At 36.9% G+C, this 24,830-nt stretch overlaps 1 protein-coding gene across 2 annotated transcripts in view; it reads right to left on the bottom strand.

Moving 5' to 3' along the window:
* Positions 1-24,830, bottom strand: part of ROCK2 (Rho associated coiled-coil containing protein kinase 2) — a 97,403-nt gene that overhangs the window by 27,034 nt on the left and 45,539 nt on the right. For both annotated transcript variants that reach the window (XM_058802903.1, XM_058802904.1), the window contains exons 3-8: positions 19,318-19,418; positions 13,113-13,250; positions 10,280-10,540; positions 4,544-4,688; positions 2,042-2,180; positions 307-398 (exon numbers count right to left, since the gene is read on the bottom strand). In XM_058802903.1, the coding sequence (XP_058658886.1) occupies positions 307-398; positions 2,042-2,180; positions 4,544-4,688; positions 10,280-10,540; positions 13,113-13,250; positions 19,318-19,418 (876 nt within the window). The remainder of the gene's footprint in view (positions 1-306; positions 399-2,041; positions 2,181-4,543; positions 4,689-10,279; positions 10,541-13,112; positions 13,251-19,317; positions 19,419-24,830) is intronic.

The raw sequence follows: 24,830 nt of genomic DNA, 5'->3' as shown, positions 1-24,830 counted from the left end.
ACCTGAGAAACAGAACCTAACATGCATTCCTTTTAGTTAAAATTCTGAACCCTTCAATTCCATTGTTTAAAATTGAAACTTCTACATTAAAAACATGATAACGGTGAGATAATTCCAGTAGGAAATATGCATATTTATTAACCCTTCCTCATATAAGGTTTCATAATACAAGTGATAAATATAAATGTTTGAGCAAGATTCTTGATAGATAGTAATTACTTTGTTTATACAACCGGAAGTTTTTTTTTTTCATTTCTACTATTGTAAATACTGAATAAAAGAGAGCTTTTAACCTGATTTACTTACTCTCTCGAATGTTGTCCCAGTTCCACTGATCACTTCTGAAGAAAGGGTGATGCTTTATTTCTTCAACCCCATTTCTCCCAAGTCGCACATCCCTAAACAGCAATTAATCCAGGGTCACATTAGGAAAAATAGCTGCCTTTGTTGTTTTTTTTTAAATTCTCACTTGTTCATAAGCAGCAATGAAACTTTCAGTAAAGATTGTCTGTGGTAACCACACTAATGGTCACACAAAACCAAAATTTAAAAACCACCAACCACTAATCTGTAGTTTCTTATATAAAATTTACTGATTCTTAGCATGCACTCTCCCCGTGACTGCTAAAATGTCCAGAATCTGGAGTCTGCCACGTGGGGAGAAAAGCAAGAAAGCGAGCACTGAGGCAAAAACTAAGAAAAAACTAAAAACACAAACAAAATCTCAACACCCTTGGGGGAAATAAAACTGCAGAACTTTCATGTCTGCCAAACCACATGACAGACCGTAAGACGCAAGTGAAGGAAGGTCTGACTTGCTGCACAGAACAGTTATTCAAAGCTGGACTCAAATAAATATTCTAAGAATTCCATCCTCTGCCCCACAACTAACCCTGACACGTCTCTTGCTGATATTTGCCACGAAGAAAATCTTAAGTGCAACAAGAAACTTTTAGTTTGAACAGAGGAGTCTCTCTTGAAACTACGTACAAGAACAGGACATAAAAACAATGCATGGAAAAGAAGCCATAAATCACAGGGTCAATGTTTAGTCCTCCTTTAAGTGCTTCAGCAGTGATCACGCAGCATCTGTTTCAAATAAATTGCTCGAGCCCTGTGTTAAATATAAACAGGAAGAGGGACACACGTAGTAGAAGTCCACCTTACTACATTTAAACTATTAAATTCTAATCATATTTTCTCTCTACCCTTCAGTTACTAAAGGTGAAAAATGCTGTTAAATAAAGCACATCCTTCCTGACCAACCACAGGCTTGCTCAGTAGAGCAAACAATCTCCCTGAATGCAAAAACCATTATAAGGCACTTTGCTTTCCTAATTCCTCCTTCTGTAGCGGCCGGATGCTGTGCTCCAGCCAAGTTCAGGTGATCACAGGAAAACATAAGAAGGCATCATCGACTCAGAGATAATTGTGGACCTACATTGTTGTTCTTTTAAATCAGTGAAATTGAAGATTATCTCTGCTTTCTGAAACTAAACAAAATGTAAGTGTTCAGATCAAGAACAAGCTTACACAGCTTAATTTCAGTAAGTGGCTGAGTTCCATCAAGGGAAACATCTAGGATTTTTTTTTGTAGACAAAACAATAACCTTGCAGGTTTGTTAGCTATATTTACCAATTAATGCAACAAAGCAAATGAAAAAAAAAATTCAGTAAATACATGCTTACTTTCAGAAAAGTATTTCCTTCCACTTTTTTTAAGTAACACCCACATAGACATTGAGCAAAACAGTTTTGTCCCTGCCTTGAAGGTTACTAATTACTTTCAGTCTTACAAATTTGTTACTGCAACTGGAAGGATTTGTCCAGCACAACTGTGTTGCTAACAAGAGCTGTCAGAATCGCTCAAAGAAATAAAATACAATACCTGGAAAAAACACCTCAAGAAAAGAAAAACTAGAGAACAGGAGGTTTGGCAGAAGAGATTTGTACAGAGATCAGGAGAAGTATGAGAAGGAATTAATTTTTACAATGTACCCTCCAAAATAAAAAACAGTGCCAGAATGGTATGTGCACTTACCTATCAGTTAAAAAGGCACAGATAAGGTTCTTTGCATGCTTAGAGATTTCCACATCATCAGGGAAATGCAATGAGTTCTTGTGATCCATAATTTTACTATATGTTCCTACTAGTGAGTCTGCATAAAAAGGAGTATCACCTGAAAATAAAACAGTAAACTGGCTGTGATTTTACATCATGTTTAAGTTATGTGAGTTGAATAAGACAGAAGAAATAATGAAAAGTCTACAAGCAGTTTACCTAGCAGTCTTCTATTAAGAAAAAGAAAAAAAACTGGACATGCAGTGTACAAATAATGTATACTACTAAAAATATTCCTTCCCTAAAATGTCTGTGTTGGAAACTACACCATTTTCCATCCTGTCTACCCCTACCTAAATTTTGCCCAGTGAATTACATCTTTTGTTCTGCCTTAAAGGTCTCAATATATTTTCTAATTTACATAATGGCCGACACCCATATAAATCAATCTTTAAACATTCCAAGGGTAAAATGGACCAAAACTCATTAAAGACTTGCTCGTGCACATTTGTTGGAAGGAATTCACCAAAACTCTCTGAGGGCCATTTCAGAGACACACAGGTCTATCCTCCCTAAGGCATGTCAGCTCTGAGCAGGAGCCTTCCCAGTGTGTTACCACACTGTTAAACCTGCAATAATAAATCTTGCTGACTGACAAATTACATCAGCTTGAGTGCCCATATTAACATGGCAGGTGGCTTTTAAAATAACAGACTTTTCTCACCCAGAGGTTTCCAGCCTAGGCTGTAGTTAAAGATATTTGCAAAGGAACTAGACTTAAGAAAGGTAAAACAGGGGCAAGCAAAAAGAATAGGCTGTGATACAGGCAACTGACAGTCAGATTAACTGGCAACATTTTTAACATACAAATGGTTTGGGTCTGTAATCAAGAAGCTGCAACTTTCACAGGAATCCTTTCTCCCAACTAATCCATAGGTTTAATAGAGAAGGTGAACAAGCAGTCCCATGAGCTAGGCTCTTTCCTCAGTTCTGGTGTGCTGCATGCAGGCAGGAATCAGTTGGCATCTCAGGCTGCAACCTTCCAACAAGGAACTGAGCATCTCAAAAGCCATGAACATGAAAAAATGTACAAACCACTGCACAACAGCCACTCTGCTTTTGAACAAATAATCCTAACTTTTGTCTCTTTCTGTCATTTTATAGAAAAATAAGGAAGTAGTACACACCAGCTTGAACTTAACTTCTGGACTTTTAGTAAATTCATTAGGTTGCCATACCAGTGCAGGTGGGAATCACTGATATTTGCTGCTGCCTCCCTCTTTCCCAACCTTCCTCTTCTGTCTTGGAAACACCTTTGATTTTGGCAACACCTCAAAACTACCTTAAGTCATTGAACTAAAGTTAGGATTCATCCTGTGAGCAACATTTTATGGTTTAGTTAAGCACACAATAAAATTTTCATTTTCATAATAAAATTACCATTTTCATTAGTTCTGCGGCTTTATGAAAACTAGAATAACAAACCAGTTTCTGTGCTTTCTTTGAAGTGCAAAGTTTCAGAAGACCATAGCCAGAATCTGGTACATAAGCACAGATAAAAATAGATACTTTCTACCAGTATGTGGGGAATATGGAGAAATTAAGTAATATATTCCTCCTAGATACAAGGTGGGAAAAAATGAGGCTCTGAAATGCTGAAAAAACATTCTGGACAGCTATGGCAAATATTTTAAGAACTGAATAATTTTATTTACTGGTAAAATTTCATGACAGACTATTAACTATAAACCACACATTCTTAAAGTCAACATGCTGTAATTCTGAAAGAGTTGGCAATAGTAATAGCATCATATGTTAAAGTGTATTTCCTGTCTCAGTATACCAGAAACATCAAATCTGCAATATTCCTAGAAAATGCTGATTTTTTATAATTGTATGCTCAATTCCATCCTTCCAAAATCAGCATTTTGCTACCAGACTACCATTGTGATCCTCACTATAAGATGCAGATGACTCATCTCCTGAACCGATTATATTCTATGTTCGTTGCCATAGCAGTCCAGTGTATTTTATTAGAAAAACCTGACTCAAGCACAAAAGAAAGAATTGAGCCATACTTCCACACTTTGACCTAACACAAGACACTGATGTGCTATGGAAAAGGAGGAGAAAAGAAAATAACAGGCCTGCCCTTGCCATTCCTCTCATCTCCTGTGTCCCTGCAAACTCAATCCTGCCTGAGGTGGGCACAAATGTGGTGAGGTAGCTGACCCCAGTTAAAACCATTCTAAGAATTAGTTTTAAGCTGAACCAAGTCAGGGAACTAATCACTGAACAAGCATGCAAACAGCTGTCACAGCACCAGAGTGACAGAGAGCAAAGAGAACAGCAATGAGCCACAGCATCAGCAAGAAGTCAGAAGCTGTCACTGAGGTTCGAGCAGCCTCCATGCACCAAAATGCAGCTAAAGGCACAGGGAAGACTCAACGCTTCTCATTAGCAGAAGAAATCACTACTTACCAACTAACATCTCAAAAAGGAAAACCCCTACAGACCACCAGTCACATTCCCGTCCATAGTAGCCATCACCGCCCTGCGACTTCAGGACTTCGGGCGAGATGTAGTCGGGCGTCCCCACGGCTGTGTCGCAGCGCACCATTCCTGTCTGGGACAGCAACAACACACACAGCTCAGCTCAAGGGCCTTCTGAGCACCCCTCTAACCCATTCCTCTGTTAGCAGCACAGAAAACCATCCAAAATATGGCCTAAAATACTTGGTTTGAGGAGGGTGTTTTAAAGGCTAACTATAATTCGAGAAGCAATATGGATTGAAATGACGTTTCTTGGTAATGTGCTTACCCCTGCCTACTCTGTAATGATTTCTCTTGACTTCATCTTCTCAAAACTCACCAATTTTATTCTTTTTACCATTGGTTTTAATATGAAGGTACACAGTGTATCAGACTGCTCCTTTTCTCATTGAATTCAGGGACAAATTTTAGAATAATTTTGACAAGTTATGAATTCTAGGCCTACAAAGCAGATACATAACAATTTTGTCTAATTCAGCCAATAAATCAAATTATGGGTAAATTTTTGTATGTGCTTTGTTTTTGTTTATATATAGCAAGAAGAATAAAAAGAGAAGCTACTTTTAAAGAATAGCAAAGCTTTATTTTTTTATTAACATATTACCACAACTGTATCAATGAAATGATTCCTCATACTCTGCTTCACACTGAGAAACCAAAAATGTATGGACTGAATGATGCAGAAGCATCAATCAGCTCTGCCATCATTCAGTTATAAGTCTTGTTTCCTTTAATGAAATTCACTGAATTCATTCCTGAGACCAGATGGATGAATGAAATTAAATCCTGGATGAAGTTAGAGAAGTACCAAAAAAACATTCATCTTTTATCCTGTTTCCTAATCCAAAGTTTTATCTAAACCATTTTACAAAGGTTTTTTGTGCATTTTGCCATCAGCATGAATGGCAATATATATTAATTTAGAATATAAATACAAAATATTAGTAGCAACAACTAAGTTCAAAATACATATTTAAATAAGAGAATCATTTGATTTTGGAATTGTACTGATACACAAAATTTAGACACCACATTACAATATTCTTCCTCATATACAATATGAACTGTGAAAAGCTTTTACTTCTGTACTAAAACAATATCCAGAAAGTCATGAACCAGTAGGCAAAAACTAAAGGGATGACTACATACTGTAAAGACCTACAGAATACTTCAAATGTCCTCCTGGCAAATACCTATCTTTTATGACTCCATGCTAAAACTGAAACCTAAAGAAATTTTAACTTCTCAGTTCCAGAATGAAGAGCAGGTAAACTTTTTCATTCTTTACTGGATGAGATAACACATAGCTTATTCATACTGGGATAAGAAAATGAAGTTAGCTCTTTCCAGAAGACCTATTGCATTCATTGGACAAAGAAAAATTCAGGCAAACACATTTTAACACTGCAAAATAAACTAAAGCTCAAAGACTACAGGAATCTAAAGCTGAGAGGATTTGAAAGTGGATCTAACACATGGCAAGGAACCACTATTTGAATATCCTGCTTGTCACAGCACTCTGTGCACTAACCTGCATGACTTCTCTGAAGCTTAAGCCTCTCTTTGCTTTGAGCACAGGAGGAATTGCTGTAGGGTTATGTGGTTCTACTCATCCAGTAGGACTGTGGCAATGTAATGCGGCTCCAACACTGGTGTGTGTCTATCTCTCCCTTATCCAAACACAAAATTACAACAGGGGAAAGTCTGAATTTTTGCTCAGTCAAGTCTGGTTGAAACCACCTGAATCCCTCCCTGGGTAGGGAGATTCTTTAAAAACAAAGTCACCAAAACAGTTCTGAAAGAGTTCTCTGAAGTCTGCAGCTTCAGTCACAGCCTTTCCACTCTGACACCAAAGCACTTAGTAACACCCTATTTCTCAACCCTCTATAACTAATATACCAAAGCAAGAATTCTTTTTAATATGTTACACATTTTGCTATTTTCTGAGGTCTTAAACAAGGCTGTGCCAAAACCTAGCCAGACCTACACAAGTCTGATGGCTGCTATGCAGCAAAAAGGGAAGTATTTTCAAAAATGTTACAGATGCTAAAGAACTCCATGTAGTAATGATTTAAGTTTTCAGGCAAGATGTCACAGAATTGCAGAGTAGAACAAAAAAATACTTCTACAATAAGAGAAGCCTGTGCATGTTAACACCAGGCCCAATGGGCCATAGCTCTCTGAAGCACATGAAGCTGGTTCTTATTCCCCATAAAACTCTCTACCTTCTGTCTCAGGAACTAACTTAGAAATGCATTTAAAGATCACAGAACAGCCTGGCTTGGAAGGGACCTGAAAGATCAACTGACTCAACCAGTCATGGGAAAAGAAGCTGATAAAAAATTATCTTGCACTCTGTGGGACTACATTACAAAATAGGGATTGTACCAAGTTCCTCAGGAGGTTGGCCCATTATCACCTGAATATGAAATTCTCAGATTTCTGTTCTGTTCATTTACACACTTTTTCTTTCAAAGAACTTGGGTGTTGTTCTGTGTGTATTTTTAAGTACTGGATACCTTTAATACCACAGTCAGACTGTGATCTCTGGCATCAAAGTTGAGTAAACAGAGACATGCTCTCTGTCCAATACAGAGCACCTTGGCAGTCCCTGCATTCTGAAGAGACTTAAATGGTGCTGTTTTCTTTGGGCAATGTGTTACTCCTGGGTTTCAAACACTAAGCCTCTATGCCTGAGTATCGTACTTACTATAACAGTTGTTATGCAAAGCTTCCTGTCAGGATTCTCAGGCCAGTGTTTTACCTGAAACTTTTCTCATCATCTCAAAATATCATGGTGGACCTTGGAACTCATCTCCTGCAGATATGTGAGAGATGTACAGTGTACAATCTTAAAAAATAGGCTGTCCGGGAGACACAGCAATGTTCTTGCAGCTCCTGACAATTTGAAGGTGAGGCTGTTGTTTTTCCCAGCATCATTCCATATTGTTACATTGCTGAAGACAAAGCAATTCAGGTTTCATCTTCAGGATGATCTCCATCAAACCTGAAGAACTTGCTGTCTTGAACCAAGGTTGACAATCAGGCTTTCACTCCCTCAGGAAGTTCCTTCAAGTAAACAAGAGCTGGAGGGTGTTTGTGTGGAAACATGAGGATCACACACATCAGGTGTTAACAGCAGACAATGCACAGAGGCAGGAAGGATCCAGCAGAGTCCTCTTCACTGGACAAGCTTCAGCGAGAAAGAAGCTGAGTTCCAAAAAGAGGAAAACGCTGCTTCTTTCAGCTGAACTGTCTGGGCTGAGGCAATAATCCCAAGTGGCAAATATCCCTTCTTTTGGTCACATCTTTTTCAACAGATATCCTCTGAATCTGTGCTCTGCTGAAAGCTTAGTTAGCACAGAACAGTGCTGTGCATGGCAACACAGGGAGCTCCTGGCCCTGCAATATCTACCAAAGCCAGCTGCTGTTTAGTTTCTTACACAACACTTGAGGATTAGACAGACTGGGGAACCCTGCCCTGGTCTACCTAATATACCTAAATACCAAAAAAGGGAACCATGATTCCTACTAAATTTTTGTGTCTAACATCATTCTTTATTCAACAACAGAAATAGCCACTTTGATGCAGATTTTAAATTAGACAACTAATTTTAAAAAACCAAGACAAACAATGAAAAACAATGCCACAAACCCCCAATTATCACAACTGAGTTATAAAAACAGAACAGTCCCTTTTATCCTGTGAAAGATCACTAAAACACTTAGCAACTCTTTTTACAAAATGATAAGGAGGAACTCTGCTGCAAGTGTCTGTTCTGGCCTGGCCTGGTTGACTTAAGCAAACACTGAACACAATTCCACAGCAAAGGTCAGAAAAATCCCTCAACAAACTGCAGCAAAATTATCCTGGGTTTTCAACAGCATAAGGAAGATACATGCTCACAACTGCTAAAAGAGATCAAAATAAAAAAAAATAAGTATTGGGTAGGCATATATTTTTTACAAATAACTCTGCCAACACCAATATTATATTTACACAGCTGGGATGTGTTCATGTTTTGCAAGAAGTAGCATGAGATTTGGAGACAATCCAGAACCTCTCAACTTCTAAAAGCTTCCGTAGAAAGCTTCTCAAACTTCTAAAGCTTCCTGTACAAAAAATTTTTGCCATTCCACTGACTGTGAGAAACACAAAGAACTTAAAATGCAATCCTTTACAAAATTAACTTCCCTAGGAGATCACTGGTCCATTGATGATGTCTGGTCTAAAGTGGAGCTCACTGTAACTTCATGAGAAACACAGATGCATTTGTTACATTTACAGTACCATCATAAAAGATATAGGTCCACCATTTCTGAGGCCCCTAAAATAGCACAGAGGATCACCTTTTTTTGGTAGATTTATATTGTGAGCTTTTTTGATGGTTTTTTGTTGTCATGTCCAATGAACAACAGATTCCTTTAAGACATTACAATCTGAATTAAGAGACCGAGTACTACTTTTGATTTTTTCAATTAAAGTAAATACTGTCCTCTAAAATACAGGAAAGTACATCAAAAAATGGAGGTACATATTATCTGCCTTTAGGCTAACAACTAAAACATCGCCAAAACTGAATAGACTGAACTTCAATAAACAGCTGCAGTTCGACAATGATGAAAATAATATATTGTCATGTGAAAAAAACCCACCCTGAACAGACACAGTACTTCTGGATACTGCTGAAGAGACATTAACTTAATGATGCAAATGCAAATTAAGTAGATAGCAGAAATTATATCAAGCACTGCCTAAACAATACAGAAAAAAAAACCCAAAACATAAAAGCAAGTAAGCTTAAAAGGATTACCTTTGCCAACGCTACTACAGAAAACTTTCAGAGATCAGGTAAATCATAACACACATTCATATACATTTTTTTTGTATATGTTATAATCTTACAGTTTTTCATAGGAAGAATAGTTATATTTTTTCATACGAAGAGTATATTCTGTAAATTACAGCACAACACTGTCTGTCAGGCAAGATTCTAAGACTATAAACTACAAAAGGTTATTTTACTTTCAAGTTTTTTAATAATATAAAGTACCCTGTTAAAAATATTCTTATATAAACTCATTAGAAAACTGTATTTGGCTAAATCTGAACAATTAAATCATTTTAATTGACATCTTGGCATCCTGATAAATAACTAACAGATTTTGATCAATATATCATATATCAACTGCTGCTGTACCGTGACCTCATTTGAATGACCACTAGAGGATGCTATGAGAACAATTAGATACAGGAAAAACATACATGGAATGTATCTTGCCTATAAAATAATTTCATTTACAAAAAAAGTCATCTCATTAACTGTTCCAAGATTATTAATGTTGAAACTATGAGTTATCTTACAGTTTTTCAAACACTTGGCAAAAAAAAGTACCTTAGAAATTCACAAAGGCACATGCTTTCAAAAATAGCAAAGTGTAAGTTTACATCCTTCTTCCGTGTGAGAGAACAGTTTATAAAAGAAAAGGTTACACTATTTAAAGTACTCTTATATTTAAAAATAGGAAACAAGAATCAGTTTTCTAACCAAGCAGAACATTACATGAATATTCTTTTGGGTATTATAAGAAAATAACCTCAGATGTAGATGCAAGTTAGAATTACAGTTTAATAGATGGTAAATCATTCAGTTGCATACTTACTTCATCCATTTTCATGCAAGTGCCAAAATCTGCCAGCTTCAGATGCCCATACTTATCTAAAAGCATATTGTCAGGCTTCACATCTCTGTGTATCAAGCCCATGGAGTGAATTGCATCAAGAGCAAGAACAACTTCAGCTGTGTAGAACTTGGCCCATTTCTCAGGCACATCGTAATTGCTCATAAGGTTTACGAGATCTCCGCCTGGCATGTATTCCATTACCATGTACAAATATTTGTCATCTTGAAAGGCACAAAATAGCTGCAATGTTAAAAAAAAGGAAAGGAAAAATTGCAATTACTTTTCAGACAGCTAGGGAAAGGAATAAAGCCCTTTATCTTGAAGTTTCATTGAACCTGAGAATACGTTTTCAAGATTACTTTTAATATGTATAAAATATACATTTTTCTATCAGAGTACCTTGAAATTTACTGAATTTCAGAAACCCCTCATTATAATTTTTGAGAAAGAAAAAAATATCTCTTGTTATTTTAATACTATAGGCATGCATCTATCTATCTATCTATCTATCTATCTATCTATCTATCTATCTATCTATCTATCTATCTCCATGTTTCCTGGCATTAAGAAGTATAACTGAGTCAAAATGCAAAGTATCAAGTCTGCAACAGAACAATCATGTTCTGATTTGAAAATAGCTCAACAGTGAGCAGCATTTTAGACTGTTTCCAAATTTTCTATATTATAAATTCCTTATATCTGTACATGTTTGCAAAGTCACTGCTGACTTTATCCTAAATCAATGCATATTGAAATAAGAAAAAAAACAAAATGCTCCTGAAGAAAACTAACACAATGCAAAGAAACTGTCCTTAACAATAAAATGCTAGTCTGGTGTAAATGGCAGCCAGTAGGTTTTCTACTGGCACAATAGTGAAAGTAAATTCAGTCTCTTTAAAATGTACTTCACACCTAGAGTGCTGAAGTTTTAGAGACTCCACTTGGTTATCACTAGGTCTGAAAATAGCCCAGTCCAGCAAAAAGCATTACTATCAAATGTTCAGTGACTGTTGTGAAAAAGTCTCTGAAAGTCTCACCTTATTTCTCAGGGAATACTGCCTTACTTTAAAAACTAAAATCATTCACATCTTTAAATTACACACAAAATTAAGAGGCAATTAAAAATATGGTGTGTGGAAAGGATGAAGTCAGAATCAGGGAAACTGTGGAGGATGAGGAACCACGAAAAGCAGGTATGTTATTACAGAGATTTGACCTTCAGATTAAAATTACTTGTTTAAGTAGTGACAGAAGACCTAGATTGGAAATATGTATTTTAATACATATAAGCTGCACTGTATTTGTTTACACAAATGGATAATATATCCAATATATAGTACAATAATGGATTGGGGCGTTAAAATCCAAATGAAGATTCAAAATAATCTCTATTTTGTCACACGTAGAGATACTAATGTAATAATAAATAACAGCACTATGTCTTTATACAGTACTTTTTTTATTGCCCTTGAGGGATTTAATAAAAAAAATTTAAAACTACCTAGGGCTCTTGTTTCATTTATTTTTCACATTAAAAACTAGACAGAGAGAAGCAGTGTGATCTGTCCCAGTTTCTAGATCAGAATAGGACCTACATTTTCTTCAAACCAGCTCAACATCCTACCCCACTAGACCAGATCACCTAAATATATCACACTAATACACTTAATCATAGAAGGCACAATTGCAACTACACTTTAGTTCATTTGCTATTTACAAATGCAGACACACATTTATATCCTGCTTGTGACTGTTTCCTTTGAAAATCCACGTCATGCATTTCTCATTACTTTCAATTGCATGTGAGAAATAGTTCCTGACAATTACTGCTACTAGAACAAAGAACTAAATAAAAAAATAATCTATTTCTTTAAGTATTTCTACTGAATATAGGCAAGAGCACAAAATGTGCTCAAAGAGCAAAACATCTTTGTACACCTGAGGTAAAGTGTAATTAAAAGTATACGAAAAGCTTGAAGTCAATCTTATAAAATATACAGAAGCATAGAAATATATATGAGAGCATTTAAATTATTTATAAGGACTAACAATTTCTCCAAGCACATGCTTTCACTACTCCTTTTGTTAACTGGTGCAATTTACCAGTTACAACAAATGGCAACAATCAGTACTCATTGCTCCCAAAGGCATAATTCACATTACAGCATCTTGATGACACATGTCACTAGACAGCTGCGAGTGACGGTGTCCGAGACCAGAGGAAGAAGTCAGCTCTCTGTTACTGGACATGGCCAGGGCTGATGTGAGCTCAGAACTGACCACTACAAGAGGATGGTTTCAAGGAAATTACTGCTACAGCCTCTGTCTTGCAGGAGACCAGGACTGCACACTCATCCATACACCAAACTGCAGCTGAAAAGACAGTGACTATTTAAAGCACCCTTAATACCAATTGCCTGTGATCAGTTGACTGTTTCATGAGGAAAGACTGGAAATGCCAATCACATTTGTTTCTACATTCCTATACAGAATTTTTCACAGTTGGAAAGATAACTTCCCTATTATTCCAAATAATTATGTAGGCATTACATAAATCTATTTAATTCTGTTTTAGGATGCATTTGTAGTAACTAAAATGCAAATTACTCCACTTTTTAACACAGGCAAATATACAATACTTAGTGAAATTGCTGTAAAAATGTATTTTTTAAAAGTAAAAATCTGAACCTAAATCTTGATTTGAGTTTCAATGTAAATTCAACACCAGCTCAAGACTGGGAAGTATTTATGGCCTCAGCATCATTACTATTGCTGCTGTTGTTATTATTTTACTTTTACACATCTTCCTTACCTGAACCACCCACGGGCTGTTGGCAAAGGCCATAATATCTCTTTCTTCCCAGAAAAAGGCTGAATCTGATCTTTTGATCATTTCAAATTTACTAAGGAGCTTCATTGCATAAACCTTCTGTGTCATTTTATGGCGAACCTGTTGGTTGAGAAAGAAGAGAATCAACCTTTTTAAAATGCCTTGTTAAAATCTGAGTACCAGCATAGTATGTTTCTGCTATGTACAAAGTGCTTTCTAGGTTGTGATGCCTCCAGGTCTTCATACACCCAATTTTCTACACAGTAAGGATTTGAGAACTTCCAGATCTCAAAAGAAAAGCTTAACAGCTGCTCCAAAAAACCCACTATAGCAGGAAATAAAGTCTAACTCTGCTTTTATTTTCTTATTCTGAACACTGTCTAGCCATTGGATTAATCCATGTTAGAAACTGGGCAAGCAGTCTGCTTCAACCTCTGCCAATTTTTATTTTACACCAAAACATGATTGTTCCTATTTATTTTCCTAAACAGTTCTTAAATTCACTTTAAATGGTGCAAAATTAATACAATAAATCCTGTTGGAAAACTGTAATTAAACCTTTTATTACAAAATATGAAAATATTTTTGAAAACTTCACCTGAATTCAGACATGAAACCAAATCCTTAAATTGCACATTGCAGTCATTACTCAGTAATTAATCATGTGACATGTATTTTATGAAAAAACTATTAAAGGAACAGGTTTTTCACATTCTTGAGTGTTTCTTAAAGAAATCAAGGTGAGAAGTATTCAGCTGTAAGAAGACTGAGTCATCAGGACATTAAGTTTCTGCCTATTTTTTCCCTGTTAAAATAAAAAATCCAGAAACTGAAATTATTATTTTCTGGTGCATTTAGAACCTCTCACATCTAGTAAATAAAGCAGATCCCCTAACTTCTTAGTTTTGCACAATATCTGAGTTTAATTATGTTACATGAAAGAACGTTTAATAGGCTTTTCTGAGCAGCTGTAGATGCAGGTCCATGACACCTTCAGAGGCACCTATTTGGTCAACAGATCTGGGAGCATCAGTCTCCTGCTCCTGAGGAGCTGCAAAATTTAATACTCCTGAAGGAATAGAAGAATTATCAGGTGGAGGGGTAATCTTTGAAAAAGCAAGAACATGAACAGAAAGAGGATTATTTAAGTAGTTGCTGTTCTTGAAATTGGGGTTTTTTACCTTCTAGATACAGGTGCAAAGGTTTTATTATTAGTATCTTGCATAGTTTAACACTAAGAAATTAGATCAAAAAACCTCCAACCTAACACCAGAACAGAAACATGGTATCTATGTGCATTAACCACTCTATATGCATATTTTAGGACATTAATTAGTCAGCTAGTGAAGATGTCCTAAAACAGTATTTTGAAAACTAACTTCTTCTCACTTACTAATCCCAAATGGGATAATTTACAAAGATTTGGTGGCACACCACAAACTATACTCCCCTAGGTAGAACTTTTGTAATCCTGGCCAAAACCAGAAGAAACACAAAGACCAGAAACGTCAAAAAGATATTGTTCAATTGAAGATGCATTTCCTGTGAAACTTCACATGGAAGCTCTGCAATGTATTTAGTAGTTTACAATTCCTAAAGTCACTGTGTACTCTTGACTAGGTGCAGTTAGAGCAGCTGCCTGCATTTAGGAAAACAACTGCCTCCTATGACTTGGGGAAAAAAATTCTTGAAAGTCATCACAGCCTGAAGGAAGCTCATATACAGTAGAAACAAAGTAAAGAGGGGTGGGGGGCCCAAAATTAATCTGTACACCTGTCTAAACAGGGCCAATAGGTTATTGGCTAATGATTTCTTGTGAAAATTTCAAGATGGGCTCTTTCTCTGTACAAAACCAAAGCAATAACAAATATACTGGCACAGCCAGAGAGTAAGTATGTCTTGGCACTCCTTGCAGGTGAGCAGACCTACCACTGACATTCCTCCTGCTATCAGCACCACGGGCCCTGGAGCCAGCCTGTGGAGCTGCTAGTCACTGTGCTCTTTACTCAGAGCTATATTTGTACATACAGATATTAGCTCATACAGCAGATTATTCATCTATTAAACTGTCATGATGTTTCAACTTCTTCCAACTGTTAAAATGAACTGCCAAATTTAAACTGTAGCTCACCAGAGTAACTCAAAATAGGTAGGAAAATCCCTTCATGCCATTAGCACTGAGTAACATTGCCTTGTTTAACTGGTGAAAATGCATTAAGGAAAAAGAATTTCACTCTACTCTGCTTCAACAATCTAATACTTTCAATAAACAAAATGTCTCCATAATTTCCCCAGCATTCACATGGGAAGACAATCAGTAGGCAAAGAAAATAACACATCAATTTGAAGTTATCAGATTTAGTACATAATATTGGTAATGATACTGTCTCTTTTATGATTTTGAAAAAAATGATGATCCTAGAGTGGTGTTTTGAAATGAACTCTATGGCTTGAATTATTATGGCTTGAATAATTACAGGTATTCTAAAATAACTAATAAAACTGTAAGACTACAGATAGGGTATCAAAGTACATGTCCTGACAAATTTACAGCTAATGGAACCCGACTGCTTTATCTGCTTTAGTACAGAAGTGTACATCAGCAGTGCATGGGGAATTAAACCTAATAAACAAAGCACTTAATGAAGAAAAATAAACCAGCAGGCTAAGACGACCAGTGCTTTGCAACACTAAGACATCAGACAGTAGAGACTGAGACTCAGACCATCCTGTAGCACCCAAACACAAGGAAGTGTTAATTTTTAGTTTTCTCTTCCAGTGCATGAGCAGGTCAGTCTGCTGTGTCACTGCAACATTACAGTCCTTCATGGTTAGACCTGAGAGAAGGAACTAAGGATAAGTTTCCATTTCAAATCAAGATGATTTTCCACAAGTGAAAACAAACAAGAGGAACTCAGGATGTGCTTTCATAAATAACTGTTTCTGCATAAACCAGAAGTAACATATTAAGTACTATAATTCAATTTTTCTGTCTGCCCTAGACACCAGTCACTTTTATTCACGGCACTGTGTAAGAGAAGAAGTGATCTGGTAGCTGGCAATCATTGTTTTAGCTTTCCCCATCAGTACAGACCCAGCAAAACCAGCAACCAGAGCACAATGTAAAGTTTATTACTTCTGGATTTATAAGGAAATTGTTTCTCCACCACAGTCAGATGCTCAGACCATAGTCATCTGATCTCTATTGGACTATTTTTAAAATTTTTTGGAGAGGAGAGGAAGAGGAAAAATCAAGACTTTAAAAAAAAAATCTAGCTGTAAGACACAACAGTAGAGAATGTATTTCACTTTCTTAACAGAATCTGGAAAGCTGATTGCGTCACATCGGTTCTTTAGCAAGAAAATGTTATACTGGAGCAGAAGACTTATGGAAAACAAAATTAAATGAAAGAGGTCATAGCTGACTATTTTATGTTGCAAACATTACAAGCTAACAAATGAGCATACTAATAGAATCATTAGAAACATATAATAATTATTTGTGCTGAAATTTCTATGCACAATAACACATACTGATAACACAACATTCATTAATTTAACTCATGTACTTAATCATGTTTTATTTATGGTTCTTTCTGTATTTAATCCCCACTGAAGCAAATTTCTATTTTGATCACAGAAAGCGTTGCAAAATATTTTCATTACCACAAATCCATCATCTGCAACAGTGGTGTCAACATTTTGAATGGAGTAGAAATAGATAGAGCTTAGCTCAATAGTTTAAACTTGTACCATACCTTGTGAGGCAAAAAATGGAGGTATGTATGTCCACATCACCAGCTAATATTAGTTCAGATCTGCAGTTGTATTTATTAGCCCATTCCTTTTCAGCTGTAAGACTGCATAAAATTATGATTTCTATTTGTATTTTTACTCTCCAGAAAAAGTGTTATTTTAAATTGACATGAAGGAATGAAAACAAATAAGTTTCTTTCCAATACCAAGGATTCTTGCTTTTTTTGAAGGGCTTTTTAGAGTTTTTTTAAAAACCCCATGACAACAATGCAGTCCAAACCCCATCATTGTATGACCACGTTATTAGTCATTTTGTCATTACATTTTAATGTTAGGGCAAATGAAAAATAATTCTTGTCTTCAGATCCCTCAAAGTGCCCAACTGCAGTATGTACACTACAAAAAGTTATCTCTTCTTAAAAATTCAAATTGTATATGGCATGGTGAATTACAAAAAAGAGTTTCCAGAACAAATCAGGACCTTTTATTTGAAATTAATTGTTAAAAAGAAAATAAAAATAAGTTAGAAAAAACCTTCTGTTCTTAAGAAACACACATATGAAAACAGTGTATTTTCATTTTTGAAGCACATCAAAAATATTGTTATCTTGGACGCTTCCAGGAAATATGAATGTGACATCTAAAAACGGCACATGGCTTCTGTTATTGGGACTTACTCTTTTTCACCTCCTATCCCCTCAACAAATGGACAAGGAACCCTGCTCCTTACAACTTGATTTTTTACTGACTTCACATGCCAGTGCATAAGGAGCATCTCTATTCACTGCTCCATGTGGATTAATGTAAAGATACAAATGTCTAATAAAAGACTTTAAAATGAACCATTTGACGTGACTGTCATTGAAAAGACATGGACTAGACTGCTTTCTTAAAAACATCCTGCAGCAGCCCCTTCACAAGAAAGTAAGGTTCTGCTGAAGGTTTTGGTTTTGATTTTAATTTCTTGCTACAAAGATATAAAATCATACAAGGTTATAAATATACATAATAATTCTTTAAAGTCTTGCTAGAAAATGAGGATATTTAGAAATACTCCATTCCATAGTTCATTCACTCTTCTGGACAAAGTGTAAATGACCCTGACAGAAAGAAAGAGAGGAGGGTGCTACATTCTCATGCTACTAGACTTGGATGAAGATTTCTTAAAAAATTACATAGATGAATAAAACTTGCTGATTAGATGTTGCTATCTGCCATACTAATCACATCTAAATTTGAAAATTAACCATGAGTCATGCAAACAACATTAGGCTAATCGGAAGAGGTTTTTTTCAAGTTCCAAAAAATTCAAACAACACTAATAAGGAAAATACAAAGAATTTATAAAAGGATCATAAATTTATTGCCATTATACACTGTGTCTTCTACAAGCCCTTCACAGCATAGATCTTACCACATTCGTCAACAAAACTCCAACACATCTTTGTATTTTCCAAAATGGTTATACATTACAAGTCAATATGATTTTCCCAACTTCCTAGGGCAAAATTACCACAGAGCAGTAAAATACCAGCTCCAGGTCAACAAGTACAAGCAAGAGAGTAATTTTTGTTACCTTGTGGTAACAAGATAACAAGCTTCAACTGCAGCACATTAGTTGCTCCCCTTTCCATTCTCTCTTCCTCTAAAAGTACTCACCCAGAAAATCACCATGGATCAGCTGGTGCACAGTTATCTGTTAGCTCATGATAACTTGTCCCTAATGTTTGCATTTTAGATTCTATCTGGCACTTACATCCAATACTTATTTCAAAACTGACATATCAATCCATCTCATACACAGGTTCACATTTTTGTGCCAACTTATCAGACAGTAGGACTTGGAAGTCCTGGAAAAATCAAAATTAAATGAAAATCAGACTACATGTGATACACCAAGTTACTTTTTGTAGCTTGATTACCTTTTTTTTATAACAGAATTTCTCTGCAATAGAAAATTTAAAAGTAATTTTATTCATAGTTTAGGTATTATATTGCATACAATGTCAAGGGGACAATGTTACAGAAGGAATCTTAAAAATCCTGTGAGTCATGTCACTTAAAATATAATGCAAGCATCACAATTATAAGAACAAAACAAAAATATTTTGTTGCAGTGTTTGCCTGCTCTTTTGTAGCAGGTTTCATATATTATACAGTGATACTTGTGGCCAAAAAGATTTAGAATTGCCATGGACTGCCTTTTTGATTTTGACCAAAGGATAGAAAACATTCCCGAGTTCTTCCCTTCCTGTCCATTATATTTTGAACTCAGATTTACTGTTTACTATGCACAGAAACAATCTCTCAATACAATGAAAATTACACTTGTTCTTTTTAAGAAGAATTTTTAAATATAAAACATGAAGATTGAGGAAGTTTTTGGTTAAAGCTGTTTATCTCTCTAAACATTAAATCATTACATTCTTACCAGCTGCACTTCTCCAAAAGCCCCTCTTCCAATCACCTTAACAACCTCATAGTCTTCAGCTTTCATTTGTAAAGCTCGGATTTTTTCCACAATCTTCTCATCTAAAACAAATCAAAAACAAGTTGTGATAATGCATGTATTAATAGAATACAATTTTAGCTATGCATTTAGAGTAAAAATAAGCTATTTTTATTCAAATGTTTAGAGCATTCTTGATAACTGTTGAAATCTGTAGTCACTGTTAATATCCCCTTTCATTATTCTTTGGAAACCATTAGCTTCTACCTTTAGCTGTAACAAATGTAATATCTTTCATATTTTGCTGACTCTCATTTCACACCTCTAATAATCACTCACAAGCTTATGGGAAGATTCTGGTAATGAAGATAGCCAGAGATGCCTATCTGGAATTTTCAATCATTCCTTGCTACCCGCTGCACTCCCAGGATCCACTGACACTCCACTGCTAATGCAAGGTGGAGTATGTGGTAGGCAAAAAGCACTGCAGGTGTAACCTGCTCCTGCACACCTGGAGGGTTCAACAGCACTCACATGGCAAGCAATGTGACTAGGTAACCTTCATGTACAACTGCAGATCACACAAAGATCTGGCACATCCACTCACCCATTCCATATGAAACATTGATTCGAGTTTACAAATGTGTAACTGCTGGCTATCTCACACTGCTTTTTTGGTGTTCACTGCATGTGTAGTTCTACACTTCTTAAAATGATGTCTACAATGCTCTGTTCAGTATTCTTCAGATAAGCACTGCCTGTCAGAATGTGTCTTATGAGCAGTTGTGAGAATCTGTAAAAGGGAAAACAATGAAATTCTGATCTCTGACAAGTTCTAAAAACATAGAAGGTCCTAGACTTTTTAATCTTGTAAATGAAGCATGCTATGAATGCATTCCCAGCTAAATGCATTTTTAAAATCTATTCTTATTATGAGGACAAAAGATCATCTGAGGCATGACAAGCTCCTACACACACTTAGAGGAAGAACAAAACAAAGCAAAACAGGTGGCTGGAGCAAGAACTCTACCAGGGAAGAGCATGAAATTGTATGAAAAGCTGTGGATACTTAGATTAAGAGAGGGGTAGAGGTTTATATTACTGTGAGATCCCCCTTTAGGGTCAAATACCATGGAATTTTATCCCTAGAAAAGAGGATCTCAGATCTGAATACCAGGGAGAAAAGGATGAGAAATACAGTTAATGCAGTATGACATTAAAGATGACGTGGTCTAAGGGAGTTAATGATAAGAACATCTAGTAAATAGATTAACCATTCCTACATATTCATGAAGAGCAACTTGGCAGGCTACAAGCAATCCAAGAGATGCCTGACTATCAGGAACACTTCTTTTCTTCCAAACAAGCAATAAGCCAAGAAGGCATTTTACTGAGTTACAACCCTCAAAACAACCACCTAACTCACACCAGACAAAGCTCTCCTTCTGCAGAGTCCTCTGAAATCAAAAGGTGTTAAAGTACAAGACTCAGCCATAAGAAGTGATACCTGTCTTTCAGTTAGGGATCATATCAGTAGCTGTGTGTGTTGTACAACACAACACAGGGATTTCAGTAGCAGGGACCCTTATGTCTAAGTAAGGGTGCAACAGAAGTGGACAAGGAGACACTCTAATTTATTATTCACAGACAAGAATGAACTGGTTCAGAAAGACAAAGTCTGTGGCAGACTTGGCAGAAGCAACTGCAAGATGGTGGAATTGAAGACTTGAACAGACCTGAAGAAGGAAAATAGCAGACCTTGGACTTCAATCCAGAAGAATCGAGCCAGACCATGGCTTGTTTGGAAAACTCTTTGGCAGGATCCTGTGAAAAGCTGCTGTGAAGGGCAGAGGAGTGGGCTGATCCTCAAAGATGACACGTTCATAGCACAAGAACAGTCTGTTCTAGTTAGCTATTGAGCTGTTCCAGTTAGAAATTGAGCAGGAATGGCAAGGAGCCAGTCTGCCTAAATGGGCAACCTCTGCCTCAACTCACCACAAAAGGTAAAGATATGGAACATGGAAGCTGAGTTGGGTTACCCAGCAGGAACCTCTCAAACTGGAAAAGATGGAATTGGGAAAACCAAGCTCAGCTGGAACTGAAACTAGCCAGGATTATGAAGGGATACAAGAGATTCTATAAATACATTGGCCATAAAAGAAAGACTGAAGCAAATATAGTCCCACTGCTCCCAGTGTGGGAGGTGATCTAGTACCAGAGACATGGAGAAGATCAAGGCAGTCTATGCCTTTTTTGCTTCACTTCACTCTCAAGCCCTGCTCAGGAGCCTCTCAGGTCCAGTGAAGCAAACTTGGCATATACCAGGTCTTGAGACAATACAAGATGCATCCAAGTGCGCTGAAAATACCAGTCAAGACCATTACCAGGCTGTTCTCTATCACCTTTGAAAGGTCATGGCAACTTGGAAAGGTGATGAGTGATAAAGCACAAATGCCACATCCATATTCTAAAGGGACAACATGGGGCTACAGGGTAGAATAGCAGCCTGACCACACTGCCCAAGATGATCATGGAGAAAAATCCTTCAGGAATCCACTTTCAAGAACATGATGCACATGGAAGGATAAAAACACCCAGAATGGATCTAGAAAGGACAAACTGTGTTTGACTACCCTCATTTCCTTCAATGATGAAATGTCTGTCTTGGTGGACAAAGGGAAGACAGTACATTTCCTTGACTATAGCATGACTTCCAACACAACATCTCAAAAGTATCTTTATAGCCAAACATGGACTGCACAGAGGAATTATCAGGTGAGTGGTAAAGCTGCTGGAGTCACAGCCAGTGGCTTTAAGTTGAAAGCTGATGCACTGGAGGGCAGGGTGGCTCCTGTGAGTGACCCAGACAGGATGAGTAACGAGTTGACAGGAAGCTCGCAGTTCAACAACAGCAAGTGCAGAGTCCTGTAGCTGGGATGGAACAGCACCACACAATGGAATAAGATGCACTCACCAGCTAGCAGGCACCATGAGAAACAGGACCTGACAGCCCTGGTGGACAACAAGGCAAGCAGAGAGGAATGAGGAGCCAGCCTTCGCCATGACTGTGTGAGTATGTGCTGGTGAATGCACAGACAGTAACTTGAGGGAAGTAGATTTCCTCCCCTATCTGTCATTTGCAAGACCATATGTGGAATATTATGACTAACTTTGGGGTCCTCAGTACACAAAAAATACTAAACACTCCATGGCTTCATGGAAGACCACCAAGATGATCACATGATGCTCAAGAGAAGCTGAGAGAACTGGAATTGTTCAGGTTAGGGATGGGTAAATGGTTGGCCTCAACAGAAGTTGAAATGAGGTTTTATTTCAAAGGGGTACAAAGTGAAAGGACAAGAGTCACCAGACAAGATGAAATACCAGAAATCCCATTTTGTAGGAAAAGAATAGAAATGGAGAAAGGTGCAGACTATCAAGTAGAGCTAAAAGACTCCATCTATGGAAGTTCTCAAAATTCAACTGCACAAGAATCTGAACAATCTGATGTAACATCAAAACGGGCTTGACTTTGAGCTGGACCAGCTGGCCTCCAGAGATCCCTCCTAACCTGTGAACACAAAAATGCTACTGTAAGTTTCTTCTGAAGAAAAGACTGGATGTGACAGGGAAGGGGAGAGATTAATGTTACAGTGAGGGAATGATCTGCTAATAAAGTTGTAAGGACAGAGGCAATTAAAATCTCCAAAAGTAAACAAATCTGCTACATTCAGTGTACTTGTAAGACCACAGTAATTCAGTGTGTCAACAGGAAGAGGAGTTGAGAGAATTGTGATGTTGTTTCCATACAGAATCATGAAAGCCTGGACCAAAAGCATAGGACAAAAGCAACAGTGCTTCACCCACACAAAGTTTATTATTTTTGTTAATAGCATGAATTAATTTTGCAGATTGCAAAGGGAATTGCTGTGTTTGGAGCTGCAGATCACAAGCCCTGGTACTAAACAAGGAAGATAAATACAAATTCACAGGAAGCAGCAGTAGAGAAAAACTTCAAGTGACAGAGAATGTGCAGTTACACATTTGAATATAATGTTGCATCTCATTACACACAGGAAGGACATGAGTTTATTTTAAATGTTTCTGACATGTTTCAATGTTTTCAAGTACGTGAAATGAGCAGAGATCTAAACATGCTGAAAAAACAGTGTGTAGTTTTATGCAGTTAAATATCTGAGAAGAAACTCACAGGAATACTTCTGTATAAGGTAGAAACTATAAACAAAGTCACCACAGCTCCAGTGAAACTCCTCAAGCATTAAATAATGCAAACAAGCAATAAAACCCTGAAAATATGTTAAACAACCAGGTGAGGAGTTACTAGTTTTATCATCCGAGTGAAATGCTGAGAATAGAGAAATCCTACCTGCTTTACTAAAAGATGAATAGAATGGCATGGCAGCATGGCATGGCATGGCATGGCATGGCATGGCATGGCATGGCATGGCATGGCATGGCATGGCATGGCATGGAATAGAACAGTTCGAAGGGACCCACAGTGACCACCACTGCAATTGTCTGACTATTTCAGCGCTGACCAACAGTTACAGGTTGTTAAATGCCTCTTTAACACTGACAAGCTTGGGACATTAACTGTCTCTCAAGGAAGCCTGTTCCAGTGTCTGACCACCCTCAGAGCAAAGAAATGCTTCATCATGTCTTGTCTGAACCTCCCCTGGTAGAGCTTTGGACCATTCCCATATGTCCTGTCACTGCATCCCAGGAAGCTGAGCTCAACACCCCCCTCTCCACTTTTCCCCTCTTTAGAGAGCAATGAGGTCACTCCTCCTAACTCCTTTAAAATTTAATAATCTCAGTTAATAATACCACATAGGGATGCAAATGTTGCAAAGGTATCAGTAATACAGATGGGTTGTCTATTTTGGCATAAAATCTTATGGATATGGAGCAGATAATCAATGCATGGAACTAACCTGAAACAAAAAACTGGGGTGCAAGAAGGCAAGCTTAGATTAACCCTGAAGCCACATCGTAATTGTAACATAGTGGATCATAAGATTTAGTTCACTATCGCAAAACGTGACCTAATCCAGGGTGCAGGAGACCTTTTCATTAGCAGCCTTCTTATAGTGGTCTGAATTTTCAGATTTCACACAGATGAGTTTGAAAGTTTTGGTATCTGTATGCATGTCTCATGAATTTGCAACAGCACAAAGATCAGCAGAAGAAAAATATTATGTTTAAAGGAAGGCATTAGGTGGACTCCCCAGCCCCAGGATGCAATGGAATCTCATAGAAATATTGTGACATTTAAATAAAAGTTCTAAAACATGAGAATACCATCACCTATCAATTGATTTTCTTCATTAACACAGGAAGGACCAGGAATGTTAGATACAAAGAGTCTTTAAAGACAACTTTTGATTTACTATATGAAAATGGCATTATAACTTTTGAACAAATGAAGTTTCACTTTCTGAAAGGGCAGAGTGTCTGGATCTGTTGCTGACAGC

This window comes from Ammospiza caudacuta, chromosome 3 (genome assembly GCF_027887145.1).
Source record: "Ammospiza caudacuta isolate bAmmCau1 chromosome 3, bAmmCau1.pri, whole genome shotgun sequence".
Taxonomy (NCBI): Eukaryota; Metazoa; Chordata; class Aves; order Passeriformes; family Passerellidae; genus Ammospiza; species Ammospiza caudacuta.
The sequence above is the reverse complement of the archived record's forward strand: the minus strand, read 5'-3'. Positions and strand labels throughout refer to the sequence as shown.